Genomic DNA, 19,800 nt, shown 5'->3' on the forward strand with positions numbered 1-19,800 from the left:
CAATCAGCCTCACCAGTACAGTTACCCAGCAGATTGGAGAACTGTACTGGTGATTGTACTGTGCTGGTAGATTCAATCATATTCCTCGTGTCTCTTCAGGTTTCCTGCTGTTAGATCTATTAGCTTGATTCTTTTTCAATCCCTCCTATGTCATCACTTTGTTTTCTGACTGTACACAGTCTGTGAACCTTGACAGTTTGTGACAGAATCCAATGATCAGTGAGGATCCAGAGGACATTGACATTTACACTGTGCAGAATGAGACTTGAGACTTTATCTCACTGCTTTGTGGATGACTGATGGAAGGACTAATCACTATATCTGCTTTAGTAGAAATAATTTCCATTAAACTTCACTGGTTCAGTCTCCCAGAATCTCTTCATCATATCTTGACTTTATCCTGGAGTAACTAACCCTCACTCACGAGGATCTGAGCCAGCCTTCTCTCTCATTGCTGAGTACTTAAACCTATCACCTGGGGTCCGTTCTTCGTACCTCGCTAAGTAAGTTAGCCGGATTTGATTGCTGACGATTTCGCGTGATCTTGGATCATTCGGTTCTCCTAAGCTCATCCGGGACTTGCTGTCATAGCAACAGATCCGTAAGCGTAAACCTGCTCGGGAGCAGGCTTACTTTATGTAAACAGGATTAGATCGCGGCCACTCAAGTATGTCCGCTTCATTTATACGAAAGCAACAGCGATATTTCTCCACTGTTTTTCCATAAATAAATATTATCAATGTAACTAAAGATAATGCAGTATTTGATTCTTTTATTGATTTCATACAGATACATACAGGTCATTTCCTAAAAAAAGGGAAATGTACTATTAATCATTCTATTTCATGTATTTGATTATTTCAGATGTAATTCATATTTTAGAGTAGTAATAGTAAATTACTTTGTGTAATCAAGATGAGAGACCACGGCTATAAAAGCGAAGGTGGATTTGGGAAGTCTGTCGCAGCCATGTCCTGTCCGTTTGTACGCGAGCAACCCATTGCGGAAGGTGCAAGATTGATAAGGAGAGTTTTCAGAATTCAGCGTATATTGCGGGATAGACGGGATAGACAGGATCCTTCCTTATATATATATATATATATATATATATATATATATATATATATATATATATATATATATATATATATACAGGGAGTGCAGAATTATTAGGCAAATGAGTATTTTGTCCACATCATCCTCTTCATGCATGTTGTCTTACTCCAAGCTGTATAGGCTCGAAAGCCTACTACCAATTAAGCATATTAGGTGATGTGTATCTCTGTAATGAGAAGGGGTGTGGTCTAATGACATCAACACCCTATATCAGGTGTGCATAATTATTAGGCAACTTCCTTTCCTTTGGCAAAATGGGTCAAAAGAAGGACTTGACAGGCTCAGAAAAGTCAAAAATAGTGAGATATCTTGCAGAGGGATGCAGCAGTCTTAAAATTGCAAAGCTTCTGAAGCATGATCATCGAACAATCAAGCGTTTCATTCAAAATAGTCAACAGGGTTGCAAGAAGCGTGTGGAAAAACCAAGGCGCAAAATAACTGCTCATGAACTGAGAAAAGTCAAGCGTGCAGCTGCCAAGATGCCACTTGCCACCAGTTTGGCCATATTTCAGAGCTGCAACATCACTGGAGTGCCCAAAAGCACAAGGTGTGCAATACTCAGAGACATGGCCAAGGTAAGAAAGGCTGAAAGACGACCACCACTGAACAAGACACACAAGCTGAAACGTCAAGACTGGGCCAAGAAATATCTCAAGACTGATTTTTCTAAGGTTTTATGGACTGATGAAATGAGAGTGAGTCTTGATGGGCCAGATGGATGGGCCCGTGGCTGGATTGGTAAAGGGCAGAGAGCTCCAGTCCGACTCAGACGCCAGCAAGGTGGAGGTGGAGTACTGGTTTGGGCTGGTATCGTCAAAGATGAGCTTGTGGGGCCTTTTCGGGTTGAGGATGGAGTCAAGCTCAACTCCCAGTCCTACTGCCAGTTTCTGGAAGACACCTTCAAGCAGTGGTACAGGAAGAAGTCTGCATCCTTCAAGAAAGACATGATTTTCATGCAGGACAATGCTCCATCACACGCGTCCAAGTACTCCACAGCGTGGCTGGCAAGAAAGGGTATAAAAGAAGAAAAACTAATGACATGGCCTCCTTGTTCACCTGATCTGAACCCCATTGAGAACCTGTGGTCCATCATCAAATGTGAGATTTACAAGGAGGGAAAACAGTACACCTCTCTGAACAGTGTCTGGGAGGCTGTGGTTGCTGCTGCACGCAATGTTGATGGTGAACAGATCAAAACACTGACAGAATCCATGGATGGCAGGCTTTTGAGTGTCCTTGCAAAGAAAGGTGGCTATATTGGTCGCTGATTTGTTTTTGTTTTGTTTTTGAATGTCAGAAATGTATATTTGTGAATGTGGAGATGTTATATTGGTTTCACTGGTAAAAATAAATAATTGAAATTGGTATATATTTGTGTTTTGTTAAGTTGCCTAATAATTATGCACAGTAATAGTCACCTGCACACACAGATATCCCCCTAAAATAGCTAAAACTAAAAACAAACTAAAAACTACTTCCAAAAATATTCAGCTTTGATATTAATGAGTTTTTTGGGTTCACTGAGAACATGGTTGTTGTTCAATAATAAAATTATTCCTCAAAAATACAACTTGCCTAATAATTCTGCACTCCCTGTATATATATATATTAGGGGTGCAACAATACTCGTATCGATATTGAACCGTTCGATACAGTGCTTTCGGTTCGGTACGCATATGTATCGAACAATACAAAATTTTTTATTTATTTTATCAACTTTTCTTCTGACGATGCTGTTTGCGTTGAGAGGTCAGTGGATCTGCGTTCGACTTATCCGCCTAGGCTGCACTGTCGAGCGCTGATCCACTGAGCGCAGCGCAAGCTAGCGAGACAGAAGTTAAGCTCGTTGCAACATGGCAAATTGAACCTCCCCCACCCTAATTCAGATCTGGCGTTTGGAACTATCTTGGTTTTCATGTGAAGCATGACCCTGATGGTAAGCGCGTCATTGACAAAAGTAAAACAGTATGTCGGATGTGCCACGCAATGCTCAATTACATGGGTGGGAACTAGTGCGTTAGCGCAGTTTGCTGGTTAAAGTGTTGACGCCGTCCAGCCCCACGCACGGGGCGATCCGCGGTAGCTTGTTAACGGAGATTTGCCGTGTTGTGTTGTTAACGTCATTTCAACGAGATTAATACTGACAGCACTAGTGAGAACACAACGAATATGACTGCACATTTACTCCGACATCATCTTAGTGCAAAGACAAGTGGAAGCGGACAAAAACAACAAGCACGCATGCTACAAACTTTACCCGAGTCATTTAGACAGCTGTTAGCACAAGATTCTCCTTATGGGGACCTGATATGTTTAATATGCTGCTGAGAATATACCCCAGAAGAAGCGTATAGTATAGCTTTTATTTTGAAAAGAGCCATTTCTCTGTAATAAACTCTCTTTTCCATAGATGAGTGATTTCTCGATCAGATAGATTTATTTTTTTTATTATTTTGTTGTTTCAGCAACATTACATTTAAAAACTGTACTTTTGAATGAAAATATATATTTATAATTTTAATAAGTGACAAATTAAAAAGGCATGAACATTTTTTTGTATCGAAAAAGTATCGAACCGTGACACCAGAGTATCGAATCGAACCGAACCGTGAATTTTCTGTATCGTTGCACCCCTAATATATGTATATGTATATGTATATATATATATATATATATATATATATATATATATATATATATATATATGTATATATGTATATGTATATGTATATGTATATGTATATATGTATATGTATATGTATATGTATATATGTATATGTATATGTATATGTATATATATATATGTATATGTGTATATGTATATGTATATGTGTATATGTATATATGTATATATGTATATGTATATATGTATATGTATATATATATATATATATGTATATGTATATATGTATATGTATATATATATATGTATATGTATATATGTATATGTATATGTATATATGTATATGTATATATGTATATGTATATATATATATGTATATGTATATATGTATATGTATATGTATATATGTATATGTATATATGTATATGTATATATGTATATGTATATATGTATATGTATATATATATGTATATGTATATATGTATATGTATATGTGTGTATATGTGTATATCTATATCTATATATCTATATATATATATATCTATATATCTATATAGATATATATATATAACATAACACCCAGCACGCCCCTGCGGGCGGTTTATCCTTCAAGCTCGGGTCCTTGAGGGTCCTGCGCAGTATCTTAGCTGTTCCCAGGACTGCGCTCTTCTGGACAGAGATCTCCTATGTTATTCCCGGGATCTGCTGGAGCCACTCGCCTAGCTTGGGAGTCACTGCACCTAGTGCTCCGATTACCACGGGGACCACCGTTACCTTCACCCTCCACATCCTCTCGAGCTCTTCTCTGAGCCCTTGGTATTTCTCCAGCTTCCCGTGTTCCTTCTTCCTGATATTGCTGTCATTCGGAACCGCTACATCGATCACTACAGCCGTCTTCTTCTGTTTGTCTACCACCACTATGTCCGGTTGGTTAGCCACCACCATTTTGTCCGTCTGCATCTGGAAGGTCCCACAGGATCTTAGCTCGGTCATTCTCCATCACCCTCGGGGGCATCTCACATTTTGACCTTGGGACTTCCAGGTTATACTCGGCACAGATGTTCCTGTACACTATGCCGGCCACTTGGTTATGGCGTTCCATGTATGCCTTGCCTGCTAGCATCTTGCACCCTGCTGTTATGTGCTGGATTGTCTCTGGGGCATCTTTACACAGCCTGCACCTGGGGTCTTGCCTGGTGTGATAGACCCCAGCCTCTATGGATCTTGTACTCAGAGCTTGTTCTTGTGCTGCCATGATTAGTGCCTCTGTGCTGTCTTTCAGTCCAGCTTTGTCCAGCCACTGGTAGGATTTCTGGATATCAGCCACCTCCTCTATCTGCCGGTGGTACATACCGTGCAGGGGCCTGTCCTTCCATGATGGTTCCTCTTCTCCCTCCTCTTTCTTGGGTTTCTGCTGCCTGAGGTATTCACTGAGCACGCTGTCAGTTGGGTCCATCTTTGTGATGTATTCGTGGATGTTTCTTGTCTCATCCTGGACTGTGGTGCTGACACTCACCAGTCCCCGGCCCCCTTCCTTCCGCTTAGCGTACAGCCTCAGGGTGCTGGACTTGGGGTGAAACCCTCCATGCATGGTAAGGAGCTTTCTTGTCTTTATGTCAGTGGCTTCTATCTCCTCCTTTGGCCAGCCTATTACCCCAGCAGGGTACCTGATCACGGGCAGGGCGTAGGTGTTGATGGCCCGGATCTTGTTCTTACCGTTCAGCTGACTCCTCAGGACTTGCCTGACCCTCTGCAGGTACTTGGTAGTTGCAGCTTTCCTAGCGGCCTCTTCATGGCCGCTTCATTTGCTTGCGGGATCCCCAGGTACTTGTAACTGTCCTCTATGTCTGCAATGTTGCCTTCTGGTAGTTCAATCCCCTCAGTTCTGACTACCTTCCCTCTTGTGACATGTGCTATGGGCTTGGAGTTGGCCTCTAGTGTTGTATGCCACATCCCCATTGAGTTCCTGATGAAGGCTCTTAGGGTCCTGTTGATTTTGTACAATTCTAGGCATTCCAGTATCCAGCTGTGGGGCATTGAGTCATAGGCCTTCTTGTAATGCACAGGTTGGTCAGTCTGGTCTTGCAGTCTCGGCTGACTGTTCTGTCTACCAGTAGCTGGTGTTTTGCGCCTCTGGTATTCTTGCCAATTCCTTTCTGTACTCATGTATTGACTCATGTGCCTGTTCATCTTAGCCGATATGATGCCTGACAGGAGCTTCCATGTAGTACTGAGGCAGGTTATTGGTCGGTAGTTGGATGGGACTGGTCCCTTCTTGGGGTCCTTGGGGATCAGGACCGTCCGACCTTCGGTTAGCCATTCCGGGTGTCTCTCGTTAACTAGCAGCTGGTTCATTTGTGCTGCCAGACGCTCGTGGAGTGCAGTCAGCTTCTTCAGCCAGTAGGCGTGAACGATGTCAGGGCCTGGTGCTGTCCAACTCTTCATACTGGAGACCCTTTCTTGGATGTCTGCCACTGTGATGGTTACTGGACCCTGTTCAGGGAGGTCGCTATGGTCTGCCCTCAGATCCACTAGCTACTTAGCATTGCCGTTATAGGTTGCATCCTTCTCCCATATGCTCTTCCAGTATTGCTCCGTCTCCAGCCTTGGTGGTGCTGTTCTCTTATTGTTCCCTTGCCACTGAGCGTACACCTTTGCTGGTTCTGTGGAGAACAGCTGGTTTATTCTCCTGCCTTCTATCTCTCTGGTGTACCTCTTCAAGCGGCTGGCCAAGGCTGTGAGTCTTTGCTTGGCAGTTTCCAAGGCCTCAGGTATGGACAGCTTGCTGTATTTCTTATGCACCTTCTTTGTCGCGCCTTTCTGCAACTCCGTTAGTTGGCTAACCTCCCTTCGTGCTACTTTGATCTTGCCCTCTAGCCTCCTTCTCCATGGAGGGTACTGCCCCTTGTGGCTGTTCAACTTGTAGCCAAGCATCTCACTGATCACTGCTGCCGTATTGTAGATCAGCTTGTTAGTGTCGGTAATCGTGGTTGTAGGTATCATCCGTAGTGCTGCATTAACATCATCTAGCAGACCTTCTGAGGGTACTTCACGTAATACTTCATGTAAAATATTTTATATTGTACAAATAGAATTATGAGCTCATTCACCAGTTATGAAGGTCCTGCTGCTACTGCACCCCGGCTGCTGGTCTAAGGAAGAGCTGCCCCCAGGGATGCCCTCAATAATGGGTCTGGTGGCATTCAACCCTAGGGCCAGCTCCTCTGCCGGGGTGTGACGAGGGGGTGCAGGACCACCACCTGTCTTTATTTGCTCTGCCCTTTTCTTGGTTGCTGTTATAATCAAACAAACAGATTATTTCAGGGTCTCTTTTCAAGAGACTAAAAGCAATATAAGTGATAAATATTACCATTCTGTAGAATATTCTTATATTTCACTTTTACTTGTTCCCATGTTCTAGTGGGTCCTGTTGTGGCTCTAATGTGAAAGAGGATATAATGTAATATAATATAATAAATTATTTACGAGTTTAATTTGTCAGCAACTTTCTGCCAGCCCTCTCTTCTTGCTTTTGCAGCCTTTGCAGTGTTCCCTTGCGTTTTAATTAAACTCTGAAACTCCTGATATCCCTCAGTCAAGAGTTCTTGCTCTGCTGCCGTGAAATACTGAGCGCGCTCCTTTGACATCCTCGCCGACCAATCAAAGGGTTGCCGATCAATGTTTCTACTATCGATGCGTAGCCCCTTTTAAGCCACCCAGCTATACTAATCGTCAACAACAGGTGTGTTCGGAGAACCGGATTAGCGAGCTCAAAGTTGGCGCGATGATTTAATCTTGGATGTGTCATTTGATCTTGGATGTAGTAAGCGAGGTACGAAGAACGGTCCCCTGTTCATAGAATGAGGACTCGTCTTTCCCTAACCTTCCACTAGCCACCTTTAAAAGAAAGTACATCTGTTATTCTGCTTCACCTCAGCAGTGCAGACAGTCAGCTCCCTCACTCATCACTGCAGCTCAGCTCACAGCTTCATCAGTGTTGCACCTCTTTGCTATTGGTACTGCTCAGACTCACTGGGGGTAAAGGAGTTTAGGGATGGGCAGTTATATGAATATTAGACAAAACCAACAGACAGGGCTGGGCCATATTATACCGTTCACGGTAATACCGGTACAATGTTAGGCAACGATAAGAAAATGAAATATTGCGATAGAATATGGGTAAAACGCACATGCGCAGTACCTTTGTTTTCATACGCACATGGCCGAAAAAGCACAGCGGCAACGGAGAATGAGAAGGGCGAAAGCAGATCATTGAGTGAAACGGATGAACCAAAATTGATTTGTAAAAATGGTGCAACTTCAGTGATGTGGAACTGGTTTGGTGTTTGTCTGTCAGATACACAACAAAGCACATTTTTTTTGTAGAACATGCAAGCGGGCCATCGTTATTACCGTATTTGTCGGACTAAGGTGCTCGTAAATCTTGGAGTAATTCTGGTCCTAAACTCCGTCTTCTTCAGGTCCCAAAGTCGAACGAACACTGCAGCATCACTAAGAGTTAAAAACTTTCTAAATTCTTTCATCTTTAATAAAACGATCAGCATTGATGCTTTACCAGGTGTAACCTTTAAGTTTAACATCCAGGCATCCATGAAAACAGAATTTATTACACTTAACGGAGTTAGAAGTTAGCGGAAGTTAACTCGCTAGTTTCGCTAGTTACCTAAACATGATATAGCATGTTCTGACTAAGAGATTTCTGAAAAAATTCAAATGTACAGCTCTGCTATCACTTCCAACATAAATGAAGACGGGAAACTAAACAGCAGTGACGTTTGTAGGGTTACTGAAGTTGGGATAACTGGTATATAATGATGTGCTACATGATCGCTAGCGACACAGCTATGTTAGCATAACATAAACAGTGAAGCTGGAGGATGAACGCTAACACTTTTCCACTCGATAAACGTTAACGTGAAGGTTCCTGATGGTTAGAGACAAATGCAATCGCATGGCAGGATGTTGTAAACGGACCAAACAGTCAGGAGAACAACTGAGATAATCCATCCACAATACGAGGTTAGTCAATAACATGTCAAGTGGAGGAAGCAAGAAGAATGAGTTGAATAAAGTTTGATTCATCTGACTGCATTGTTTTGCTTAATGTGCCTTATAATCCGTGCGCCTTATGGTCCGAAAAATACGTATTTGACTTTTTTTATTTGGCACACTGCAGTTTAATGTTGCAAAGCACCTCTTTTTAACTTCAGTGGATATTATACATGGTTATGCTCAGGATATCTCGGCCCATTTGTACTGGAAATGCCTTTTGGTTAAACTTTCAGCAAGGAATTTGCATTTGCACTGTTACATTTTTATATAGCTTTAATGCACAAAAAAAACAGCTGCTTGTTTAAGTGAAAATAAATGAATGGTTTTTTTTTAAAGTTGTGGAGTTGTATTTTGTCTTGCATCAATTATATCGTCAGTTATATCGTTATCGCAAATTTTCAAATATATATTGTGATAAATATTTTTGGCCATATCGCCCTGCTCTACATTCAGAACTTCTAATTGATGCAATCTTACCCATTTAGAGACTTTTTTTAAAATTAGTATTCTTTCTAAGTTGCAGGCTGTTTTAAGATACTCCTGTTTGATGAATCCAGCACATTACAACAGGATGGTAGAAGGAACAGTCCTGTAAAATCCTATAAGAAATTTGAACTAACGCTAATAAAAACTTCACATTGTTAAGCACAACAAGTGACAATTTCTGAATAGCATAATCCCAGTTCAGGGTTGTGAGGGGGACTGTTGGGTCTGTGTTTCCACATGCCCTGCTAGTTTAGAGACTTATTCCTCATGAAGAACAGAAAACAAGACAGAACATCTTCAACCGGTCTTTTACTCACTAACGAGGGAAAATTTGGTCAGAACCAAAGGAATGCCTTTGAAAACAGAGTTTGAAACAATGTAGATGTGGTAAGCATAAAAATGACAACATTAAACAATTCACTTTAACAGGGACGGAGCATATCCCAGTTGGCTAACACAGAGAGTCAGAGAATCATTCACACTCACACCTATAGACAGTTTAGGTTCACTAATTAACCAGACTTCACCTGTATTATTTTTACTCATTATTGTACTGCAGTAACACAAACATTTCCCTTTTGGGATGAATAAAGTATCTAACCCCATTAACTGCATGTCTTTTTGTTGTGAGGCAATGGTGCTCAACACTATTCCACCGTATAATTACAATAATCCAAAATAAAAACTGTAAATGATTTTCATGCTGGATTGAGCAACTGCAATTTGTACCATAAAAAGAAAAATGTCAGTAGATGGTCTCATCTGAATAGACCAAACATGTTGTTTTCAGGCGGTATTCTAATTATAACAGAGAAAAATGTTGTTCAATATATGCTTTTATCTTTAGATTTATTTAAAGATAATTAACCCTTTCATGCACGAATCATGACAACCTCAATCAGGATTTTTTTCTTGAGTATTTTATTCCACTTTAGGCATGAAAAGATGAATAAAAATACTTGAGAAAAAAAATCCTGATTGAGGTTGTCATAATTCATGCATGAAAGGGTTACATAACAATAATTACAATGAAACACTTCACACATCTATAGTAACATTAAATGACCAGTGGGTAGCAGGGTATGGAGTGACACATCAGTGTCCAATGAAGTGGTTTCTGTGCAAGTATACCATCAACACTGACAAATACAAGAAAACAGCCTTTGAATAACTGTCCACTGTAGTGACCACTATGTGTGAAAAGGTTTCAAAAAAATATTGTCAACTATGAGCAAAAGTGTGAACAAACATGCTGGAAGTAGGTTGATAAGCAATTTTTCACAATAAAACCCCCAATATATATTGAAAAGTTTTTGAGATATAAAGCCAAAATCCCACACCACCATGCAATTTAAATTGGCGATGGTTGAGTCGAAGTTCCATGATCATTTGAGATGCAGTCACCCACAAATGAAACAGGTGAACTGTGAGAAACTGCAGCAAGATTCAGTTTGTGATCAGTAAGAATTATTTAGAACAATATTTATTTTGGGAAGCCGATGAACAGCTGTGTATGGATGTGCCAGCAGGTACTAAACCGGTGTCGGTAAATCTACCAGATCCTCACTTGTTTCTGTTTACCAATATGTTTTTAAATTCCAGTTTAGATCTTTTTTTCCCTTTTGCTTTAGGCTGAATGTGCCTTATCTCTCAGAGAGAGGCTGTAAAGCTCTGTCCTCAGTTCTCAGCTCACTGCTTTCTAGTCTGAGAGGGTTGGACCTGAGTATCAACAACCTGCAGGATTCAGAAATGAAGCTTCTTTCTGCTGGACTGAAAATTCCACACTGTAAACTGAATATGCTGAGGTGAGATTGAGTGAGGTTGTTTTTCATCAAATTAGCAGAATTAACTAAGTAAAATGCTCCACCTAAACGGATATAGAAATAAATACTTTTTAATCAAAGTATAACATCAAGTCAGTTTAACATCTGCACTAGTTTTCTGATTGTTTAAGTAGCAGAGAATTATTGATCAATATCAGCTGCTTTGGTGTTAATGCCCTGACCTCACTGTCCGGCACATGGAGCCCATTTGGCATTTGCCCTAGAATACCAGAATTGATCCGTCACTCTACCGAGTACCAATTTGATAAGTGTACTTTTGTTAACAGTGTATTTAAGCTATTAAAGGTAATTTGTTGTTGTATCTTAGTAAGGAAAGGAGGATTCCTGAAAAAAACTAAGTACCATTTTGATATTTTCTTCGTTTGATCAGTGTATTTTAACCAGTGTCTGTCAGTGTCATTCATTTGTTGTATCTTAGTCAGGAATGTAGGATTCCTGTAGAAACAGGATTGCATACTGCTGAATCTAACAACACTTCAGTGCACCTTCACTACATTTTAACAACAGTGTTTGTTTAATGTTTATCTTTTTTTCTCATTTTTCAGACTCAGTCATTGTCAGTTCTCAGAGAGAGGCTATGAAGCTCTGTTCTCAGTCCTCGGCTCTCAGTCCTCTAGTCTGAGAGAGCTGGACCTGAGTAACTCTGACCTGCAGGATTCAGGAGTGAAGCTTCTGTCTGCTGGTGTGAAGAGTCCACACTGTAAAATGGAAACTCTCAGGTCAGGATTTAATTTTTTTACTGCTGATCCTTTCACACTGGATTTATATTAAGGCATAAACAGTGACTTTATAGGGATGTCTGAATGTAAATCATTGATTAGTGATATTTGTTCACCTTATGTTTTTCACATTCTTCATATATCCATGCTGGACATTTGAACAGACTGAATATGTCACAGTCCCAGGTTTGGTGTTTTTGTAGTCTTTTAGCGCCTCCTAGTGGTGTACTTGTGGAGTGGTGTCAGTCTGGCTGGCGAGTGTAATTGTTCAGTGAGAGAGACCGAGTCTCCATGCAGGTAGCACCTTAGCAACAGCTTGGGTGTAGAGAAGCTGAAAAAGAAGGTTTTCTAGTTTGTAAGGTGGAAAAAAACTGAGAGGACTGAGTTAAAGAGAGGCTGGAGAGTAACACAGAGCAGCCATGAAAGCTGCTCACACAGTATACACAGTTTAGTGTCAAATGTTCTAAGGAGTTAGCTCCATGCTAACTAGCAGACCAGCTAACTAGCAAACCAGCTAAATATCTTCATCATCATCTCCATCAGCCCTCACAATACTCCACCTTCATCACCTTCATGTTCAGGACCCTGGATGGACAGTAATTCTTTCAATGGGTTATGGTGGGACATTGAGAGCTGAAGTCAAACAGAAGTGAGAAATGAAAGACTGATTCATTTCTATTTAGTCTTGTGATGTGCAGCTTTGTTCAGAGCATTAAGGCTCAGCAAAGATTACTGAGGTCATGGAGTCACTGATGAAACCTGTGTGTTTATAGAAACTGAAACCAGATGAACCAGAATAGAAGGACATTTAAATGAAGTGTCAGCTGCACAAAGGCAAAGGTATTCAGTTGTTGGTGTGCGTTATCTAAATGGAGGATGGGGTCAGACTTTAAGCTGCTGGACTAATTCACTATATCCTGTTCTCCTCATAGAATCTGGAGACACAAACTCACCTGTGACACAGTGACACACAGTGTTGGCTACACACACATTAGAAAGTGGATCAGTCACACTTGTACAATCATTTGCAGTGCTGGGCAACCATGAACACTTTGAATCACCATTCAAGGTTCAAGGTAACTTTATTTATACCCATAGGCAAGGTAAATTTGCTTTACAGAAAAAATGACAGCATTTGGCATCCCTTTAAAAACACACATATCTAATAAAGATATAAACCTCACTGTGGCACATATATAGTAAATTTAATATTTCGAATCAAAAAGAGTTCTTATTTAATTCAGTGACAGCAACGGAGACAAAGCTATTTTTATAACGCTTTGTCCTGCATCTCGGAAATAGAAACCTCCGTCCTGAGGGAAGAAGCTGAAATTCACCCCTTAGAGGATGGGAACCATTTTTAAGGATTGATAAAGCCATCCTCTGTACCTGCTTGGAGTATAGGGAGGCTAAACAAGACTGTGGCTCACCTATCAGACGACTGGACCATCTCACTATCTGATTCAGTGAGTGTTTCTCTGTGACAGAGGTCTGACCGAACCATGCCACCAAACAAAAGGATAAAACAGACTCAATAAAAGAACGATAAAACAAAGTTAACATTTTTTGGTCAATGTGGAAATGAGCAAGTTTCCTAAGGCAATAAAGGTGCTGGTGACCCTTTTTACAAACTGATTTGCAATTTTGATCAGAGTTCAGTTTTTCATTGATTATGGTCCCAAGATATTTATATGATTGTACTTGCTCTATTTTCTGACCTTTAATTAAAGTGACTGCGTGCCCATTTTGTTGTTTCCTAAAATCAATCACCATATTTTTTGTTTTAGATATGTTCAGCTGGAGATAAGACTCCTCACACCACTGAACAAAGTCATCAATGACTGGACCGTGGTTAGTTTCACCCTCTTTCAATAAGCTGACAATAACAGAGTGATCTGCATATTTAATAATGACCCTGTTTTCATGTCTGCTCTGACACATATTTGTATAGAGAATAAATAATAAGGGTGATAAGACGCACCCTTGAGGAGAACCTGTGGAGGAGAACACTGGGTCAGACAGAATCCCATTTATTCTCACTCTTTGTGACCTGTCAGTTAAAAAATCTAAAATCCAGCCCACCAGGTTTTTCCTGATTTCAAACTGTTCTAAAAGTCTTTTAATTAAAATATGGGGCTGTATTGTATTAAAAGCCGAAGAAAAATCAATGAAAAGAAGTCTTACAAAAGTCCCTTTACTCTCTACATGTTTAAGAATCAGATTTAGTAAAGTCAAAAGTGCGTCCTCCACTCCTCTGTTCGGCCTATATGCAAACTGCATTGGATCCAGCTGATGTTCAGTCTCTTTCATAATCACATTCCTGATGATTTTTTGAAAGACTTTCATTACAGCTGAAGTGAAAGCAACAGGCCTGAAGTCATTTAGAATTTTTGGACGACTAGATTTAGGGACAGGAACCCTGACTGCTTCTTTCCAAAGAGAGGGGACATGTTGTGTTTGCAAGGATTTATTAAAAATAACCTGAAATATAGGACTGAGTTCATCAGCACAAGATTTAATTAGGCGGCCACTAATGTTATCAGGACCCTGGCTCTTGTTCACATTAACTGTATGAAAGGCCTTTTTGACATCGCTGAGTTCAATGATAAAGTGCTGAGTATCTCTGTTTTTGTTTCAGTTCCAAAATATCCTCGCTAAAATCAGAAGAACTAAAACAAGTATAAAACATGTTTAAAGCATTTGCAAAATCTCTGTCTGAATTAAAACCATCTAAAATGATCTGACTGCTGCTCTGGGGATTTTGAAACCCTGCTATGGTTTTCATACAAGTCCAGGCAGACCCAAAAGTTTTTGTAGCTCTGTTTTGCTTTCAAGATCTCGATTTTCAGTTCCTTGGTGGCTTTCTGAAAATCGGTAACAGCCCCCTCTTTAAAGGCCTGTCTCTTTTTCCTTAAACAGGATTTGACGCTTTTAGTGACCCATGGCTTATTATTAGCGTAGACTTTAACGCGCTTATGGGGTATAATCATATCTTTACAAAATACTGCATAAGAGCTAGTAACATCCACCAAAGCGTCGAGATCATCTCCACAAGACTGAATAAGAACTTCCCAATCTGTACACTTAAAACATTCCTGCAAGGTAAGCACAGATTCTTCTGACCATATGTCAACATCCTTAGTCTTTGTCTTCTCTCGTTTTAAGACATTTTTATAGATGGGCAGAAGATGCACACAGTTATGGTCAGAAGATCCCAGAGGAGGAAGTGGGAGGGATTTATAAGCATTCTTCACCGATCCGTAACAAAGGTCCAACATTTTATCCCGTCTGGTAGGACAGGATACATATTGATACATATTGCCCAAAGTTGATTTAAGAGAGATGTTGTTAAAATCCCCCATTATAAAGTTTGGTGCGTCAGGAGAGAGCGCCTGCAGCTTCTGCACTACGTCTGAAATGATGCTGCAAGTGGAGGCGGGGTGAGCCCTCGGGTGAATGTAAACTATGGTAATAAAAAGTTGTGGAAACTCACGAGGGAGATAAAAAGGGCGCAGTGACACGGATAAAAGTTCAATGTCTGGTGTACAAATACGCTCTCTAACAGTCACAGCGCTACAGTAATGTTTGTTCACATACAAGCATACTCCCCCTCCTTGAGATTTCCCTGTTACCCTTGCATCCCGATCCCGGTGAAAGGGAGCTCCAAAACCGTCAATTGAAAAATCGGCGTCCTGACCCAGCTCCGTCAGCCATGTCTCGGAAAAAGCCATTACACAGCTGTCCCTGAAGTCTTTCTGGAACCTGACGTTTCCCTGGAGTTCATCCAGCTTGTTCCTAAGAGACTGATCATTTCCAAGGATAACAGAGGGCAGGGGAAACCGACTGACCTGTTGTCTCCTCAGACGCAATTTAACACCTCCACGTCTCCCTCTTTTCCTCTTCCTCTTCTCGCTCATTCTGTTAGAGTCTTTATGTATAAAATCCGGCATACATGAGCTGAGGTCCTTACCATCATATGGTAAGTTAAGTTGTAACAGTTCGTCGCGGGAGTAAACAATCCTCAGCTGACTCACGGCCTCAGCCACATCATTGGAAACAATCCAGCACAGTAGAAATCCAACCACAATGAAGAAAAAAGAATCCATGACGTTCTCACTGTTGTGGAGCGTCACTTTGTAAGAAAACTGTCACTTCCTTCAACCAAAACACATGGCAGCGATAGAAACGAAAAGAAACGATAAGAACTTAAAAACTTAGGATGCCAAGCTCTCACTCACTGCCGGTCGCTGCGTGCGCATGCGCCCAAATGAAGCTCAAAATCTCCATTAATGGCATTGTTACAGCAACATGCAATCATGAATTTAAAAGTAGTGTATAGAAGTGCAACATTTAGTGTGCAGATGTGAAACAAATCAGGTGCTTTCTAACAGCAGTATTCCCTTTAACACAGTAGCAGTTCAAATATTTCTGTCAATCTGAGCTGAAACATGAATCTAATCAAATCAAATATCAAATCAAAGTTCTTTGCCTCTGCCAGGACGTCAACATTTGATCTAGTTTTTTACAAAGTTCCCCTCAGAGTCCAGAGCCACCATCATAACATTATAACAGGCACCTTTGATCAAAAGCAAGTGAACATTTATAAATGTGTGTTTTCAGAACAGGAACCAGCAGAAATATTTTTCTGTTATCAGGCAGCAGCACAAACGCTCATCAGCTCATTTACTGTGCAGGGATTTTGAGTGTGTGAAGTGTGTGTTTGTACTGGATTTCCTTTGGAGAATCTCAGTCAGAAACAAGACAAAGAAAAACTCTTTCAGTCGTCCAGGTTGAGTTGACAACATGAACTGCATTTATCTTCCTCTGACTTGACATGTTCTTCCTCCTCTGCACCGAGCCAGCTGCTAAGACACAAGCTCATTGACATTTTCTGATGATAAAGAAACTCTCTTCTTCTGTACAATATGAGCAGCAACAGAGAACGAGCTTTCACAGGTACAGATGTTGCAGCTGTGGCCAAGTACATGTGCTGCATGTTTGGAGCAGCACTCTAATGGACAGGCCTCTGTACTGATGGTGGGCTCTGCTCTGTATCCACCACACTGTTCTCAGCTGAGTCTTCCTCCTGTTCACAATCACACTCTGATGAAGCACCAATAGGGCCAACTTTTTCTCTGGTGGCTCGGATGTTGTTGCTTCCACAGGTTTCCCTCCAACAACCCTCTTTTCCTTCAGTAAGTTGGTGACTGAGGCCCAAACTTCAGCCTCTCAGATCTGGGTAAACACTTGAGCTCCTTGAATCTGGCTCCAGTGCAGCAGCAGTTTTCACATATACAATGTTGGCATTTTGCTTGTGTGTCTCCAGGTCTGTTCTGAATGTAGACTTGAATTTGACCACGTAGGCGGGGTCATCATCTGAGCTCTCCATCACCTGAGAGAGATGACAAAACACAGAATCACAGAGCATGAAACCAACTTTTCTCCTCCCAGAGGTTCAGTCACAGACCTGCAACAGAAACAAGAAACAAAGATTCAAATGACGTAGAGCATTCATTTACTTATATACACAAACATGTCCTCTACATATTCATGCTGTATTTACACACACATACAGAGGCTGTTTGTCTCTCACACACAGACAGGACACTGAGAAATACATCATGTTAAATATACCTGCAGGGTTACAGCTGTGCAAATATCCCACTGCTGTGCAACATGAATCACATGTTCTGCATGTTTCTGTAACTCCCAGGTAACCATGGTTACCCAGCTACGTCCAGTAGTCTCCAGAGAGACCAACAGCAGGTTCATATTGTAACGCCATGGCTTTTGTAGTCTCTCCTTTTTCTACAGCTCATGTGTTCTTCTTGTGATGGTGCGTCTTGAGGGAGGCTCATACATGCCATCATTTGTTGATCCTAAGAACGTTCCTCAGACCGACTTCTTCAATCAACAGCGTGTAATGCATTTAAGTGATACTTCAGACATGAAGTACTCCGGTGATAAAAAACTGTCCCCACCCCTTTCTTCCTGTCCTGGGTCATGTGAGTGCTGCAGTAGTATTAGGCCCACCCTCAATACTCTCATTGGTTGAGACGCATAATGACGCCCATTTCAAGCCAGCACTGATCAACATCCCTCCTGTGACCCATGGCTTTTATATTCAGAGCCAGTGAGCACTTTCACAATAATCATGATTTTAAAAACTGTGATTAAAATAATTGCTTAGACTGTGATGACAAACTGATGTGATCTCCATGTTTCCTTTGTTGGACTGTGGGCGAGTGTCAGAACTGAATGTACTGAGTAACATGTAGAGTTTAAATATGTGTCAGTTCCAGTTTTAGAGCTCTAACGTGCAGCTATCATGTTAGGAATATGTTAGGAACAGACAGTAACACTGAGCACACTGAGGTCAAATCTTTATTTTACCACTCGCTGCATTCTTGATGTTCATGAATTCAGCAGGTTCATGATTGTCTGCAGCATTAATCTCTTATTTCCATCTAAAGTGTTGAATTTGACTATTTGATGTTCTTTATGATCTCTGGCACCAGTTCATCTGTAGGCTGAGCTCAGTCCATCCATTTAGTGAAATGATGTTTAAATGTCTCCTTGTTCTGTGAGCGTGCACAGATCCTGAAGCAGAAAGCCTGGGTTAACAGAGAAATGATCATCACTGTGATGATGCTCATCATCTCTGACTGGGATTTGAGGTTTTGACAAAGCAGCAAAGAAAGCCTGGCTATGTTGGACTTGGTGTGGAAGCAGCTCCCAGTTTGAGTTCAGGAGACAGACACCCTCTCTACTTTGAAGATCAGCTTCAAACTTTCCTTTTTGATAAAGCTTATAGTTCGAGCTGGATCAGGTGACCCTGAACCATCACTTAGTTATGCTGCTATAGGCTCAGGCTGCTGGTGGACTTCCCATGATGCTCTGATTTCTTCAATCCCCTCTTTTCACTCCTGATGCTTTTATATGTCACTACTGTCCTTAAATTTTGTCTTCTCTCTCCTTAGTTTGTGTTTTGTTCTTGTCTCTCTGAGCTCATCTCTTCTCTGCGACCGGTCATGGTAGATCCTCCTGGACCCTGTTTTCACTGGGAGGATCTTTGTGTCAAAGGGAGTTCTTCTTCCCACCATCACCAAGTGCTGCTCACAGTGGATTGTCTGATGGTTGGGGCTTTCTCTCTAATATTGGAGGCTGTTACCTTACACTGTTAAACAGTTTCAGATGATTGTTGTTGTCTGTTGGGTATTGTCACTTATAAATAAAGTTACATTGAATGGATGGATAGATGTTATTGTGACAAAGAGAAAATGATTGTTGACAGATAGATTGTTGTTTTGTGTGTCTGCAGTCTGTCAGGCTGTCTGATCACAGAGGAAGGCTGTACTTCTCTGGCCTCAGCTCTGAGCTCCAACCCCTCCCATCTGAGAGAGCTGGACCTGAGTTACAATTATCCAGGTGACTCAGGAATGAAGCTGCTGTCGGCTGGACTGAAGGATCCAGGCTGGAGACTGGACACTCTCAGGTATGAACAATGTCTGATAGAGGAGGAAGAGCTGGAAACATTTCCTGTGTCTTTTACTCACTTCCTGTTTGTTTCCTGCAGATGAGACATGAACAATCACACATGCATGAATATTGTCAGGGACAGACACACTAGTCTAGCTGGATAGTACATGGATATTTATGTAGGGGTCTCCAAGGAGTCTGTTTGCAGGAACATTTAGGTCACAGGTGTACCTGAGATAGATGCCATTGTGTACCTAATAAAGTGTCAGCTAACATATGGAAATGGAAGCTTAAATAATGACGAACTCTACATTCACAGCTGAATTCACAATAAATTTGTTCTCAAGTGCACATTTTTCTGTTATTATTCTCAAACAACAGAATGAGAATGAAATATTGATTCTAACAGGACCCATAAACAGCATTAGCTTCGCAGCATTAGCTTATCAGAGTTTCCATC

General features: G+C 41.1%; 1 protein-coding gene across 1 annotated transcript in view; it reads left to right on the top strand.

Moving 5' to 3' along the window:
• LOC135932647 (NLR family CARD domain-containing protein 3-like) overlaps positions 1-19,800 on the top strand; it is a 107,719-nt gene that overhangs the window by 10,611 nt on the left and 77,308 nt on the right. Inside the window, exons 6-8 of the mRNA XM_065470156.1 lie at positions 10,930-11,103; positions 11,688-11,861; positions 19,183-19,356. Coding sequence (XP_065326228.1) covers positions 10,930-11,103; positions 11,688-11,861; positions 19,183-19,356 — 522 coding nt within the window. The remainder of the gene's footprint in view (positions 1-10,929; positions 11,104-11,687; positions 11,862-19,182; positions 19,357-19,800) is intronic.

The sequence above is a fragment of the Pelmatolapia mariae genome, linkage group LG3_W, assembly GCF_036321145.2.
Source record: "Pelmatolapia mariae isolate MD_Pm_ZW linkage group LG3_W, Pm_UMD_F_2, whole genome shotgun sequence".
NCBI classification, from domain to species: Eukaryota; Metazoa; Chordata; class Actinopteri; order Cichliformes; family Cichlidae; genus Pelmatolapia; species Pelmatolapia mariae.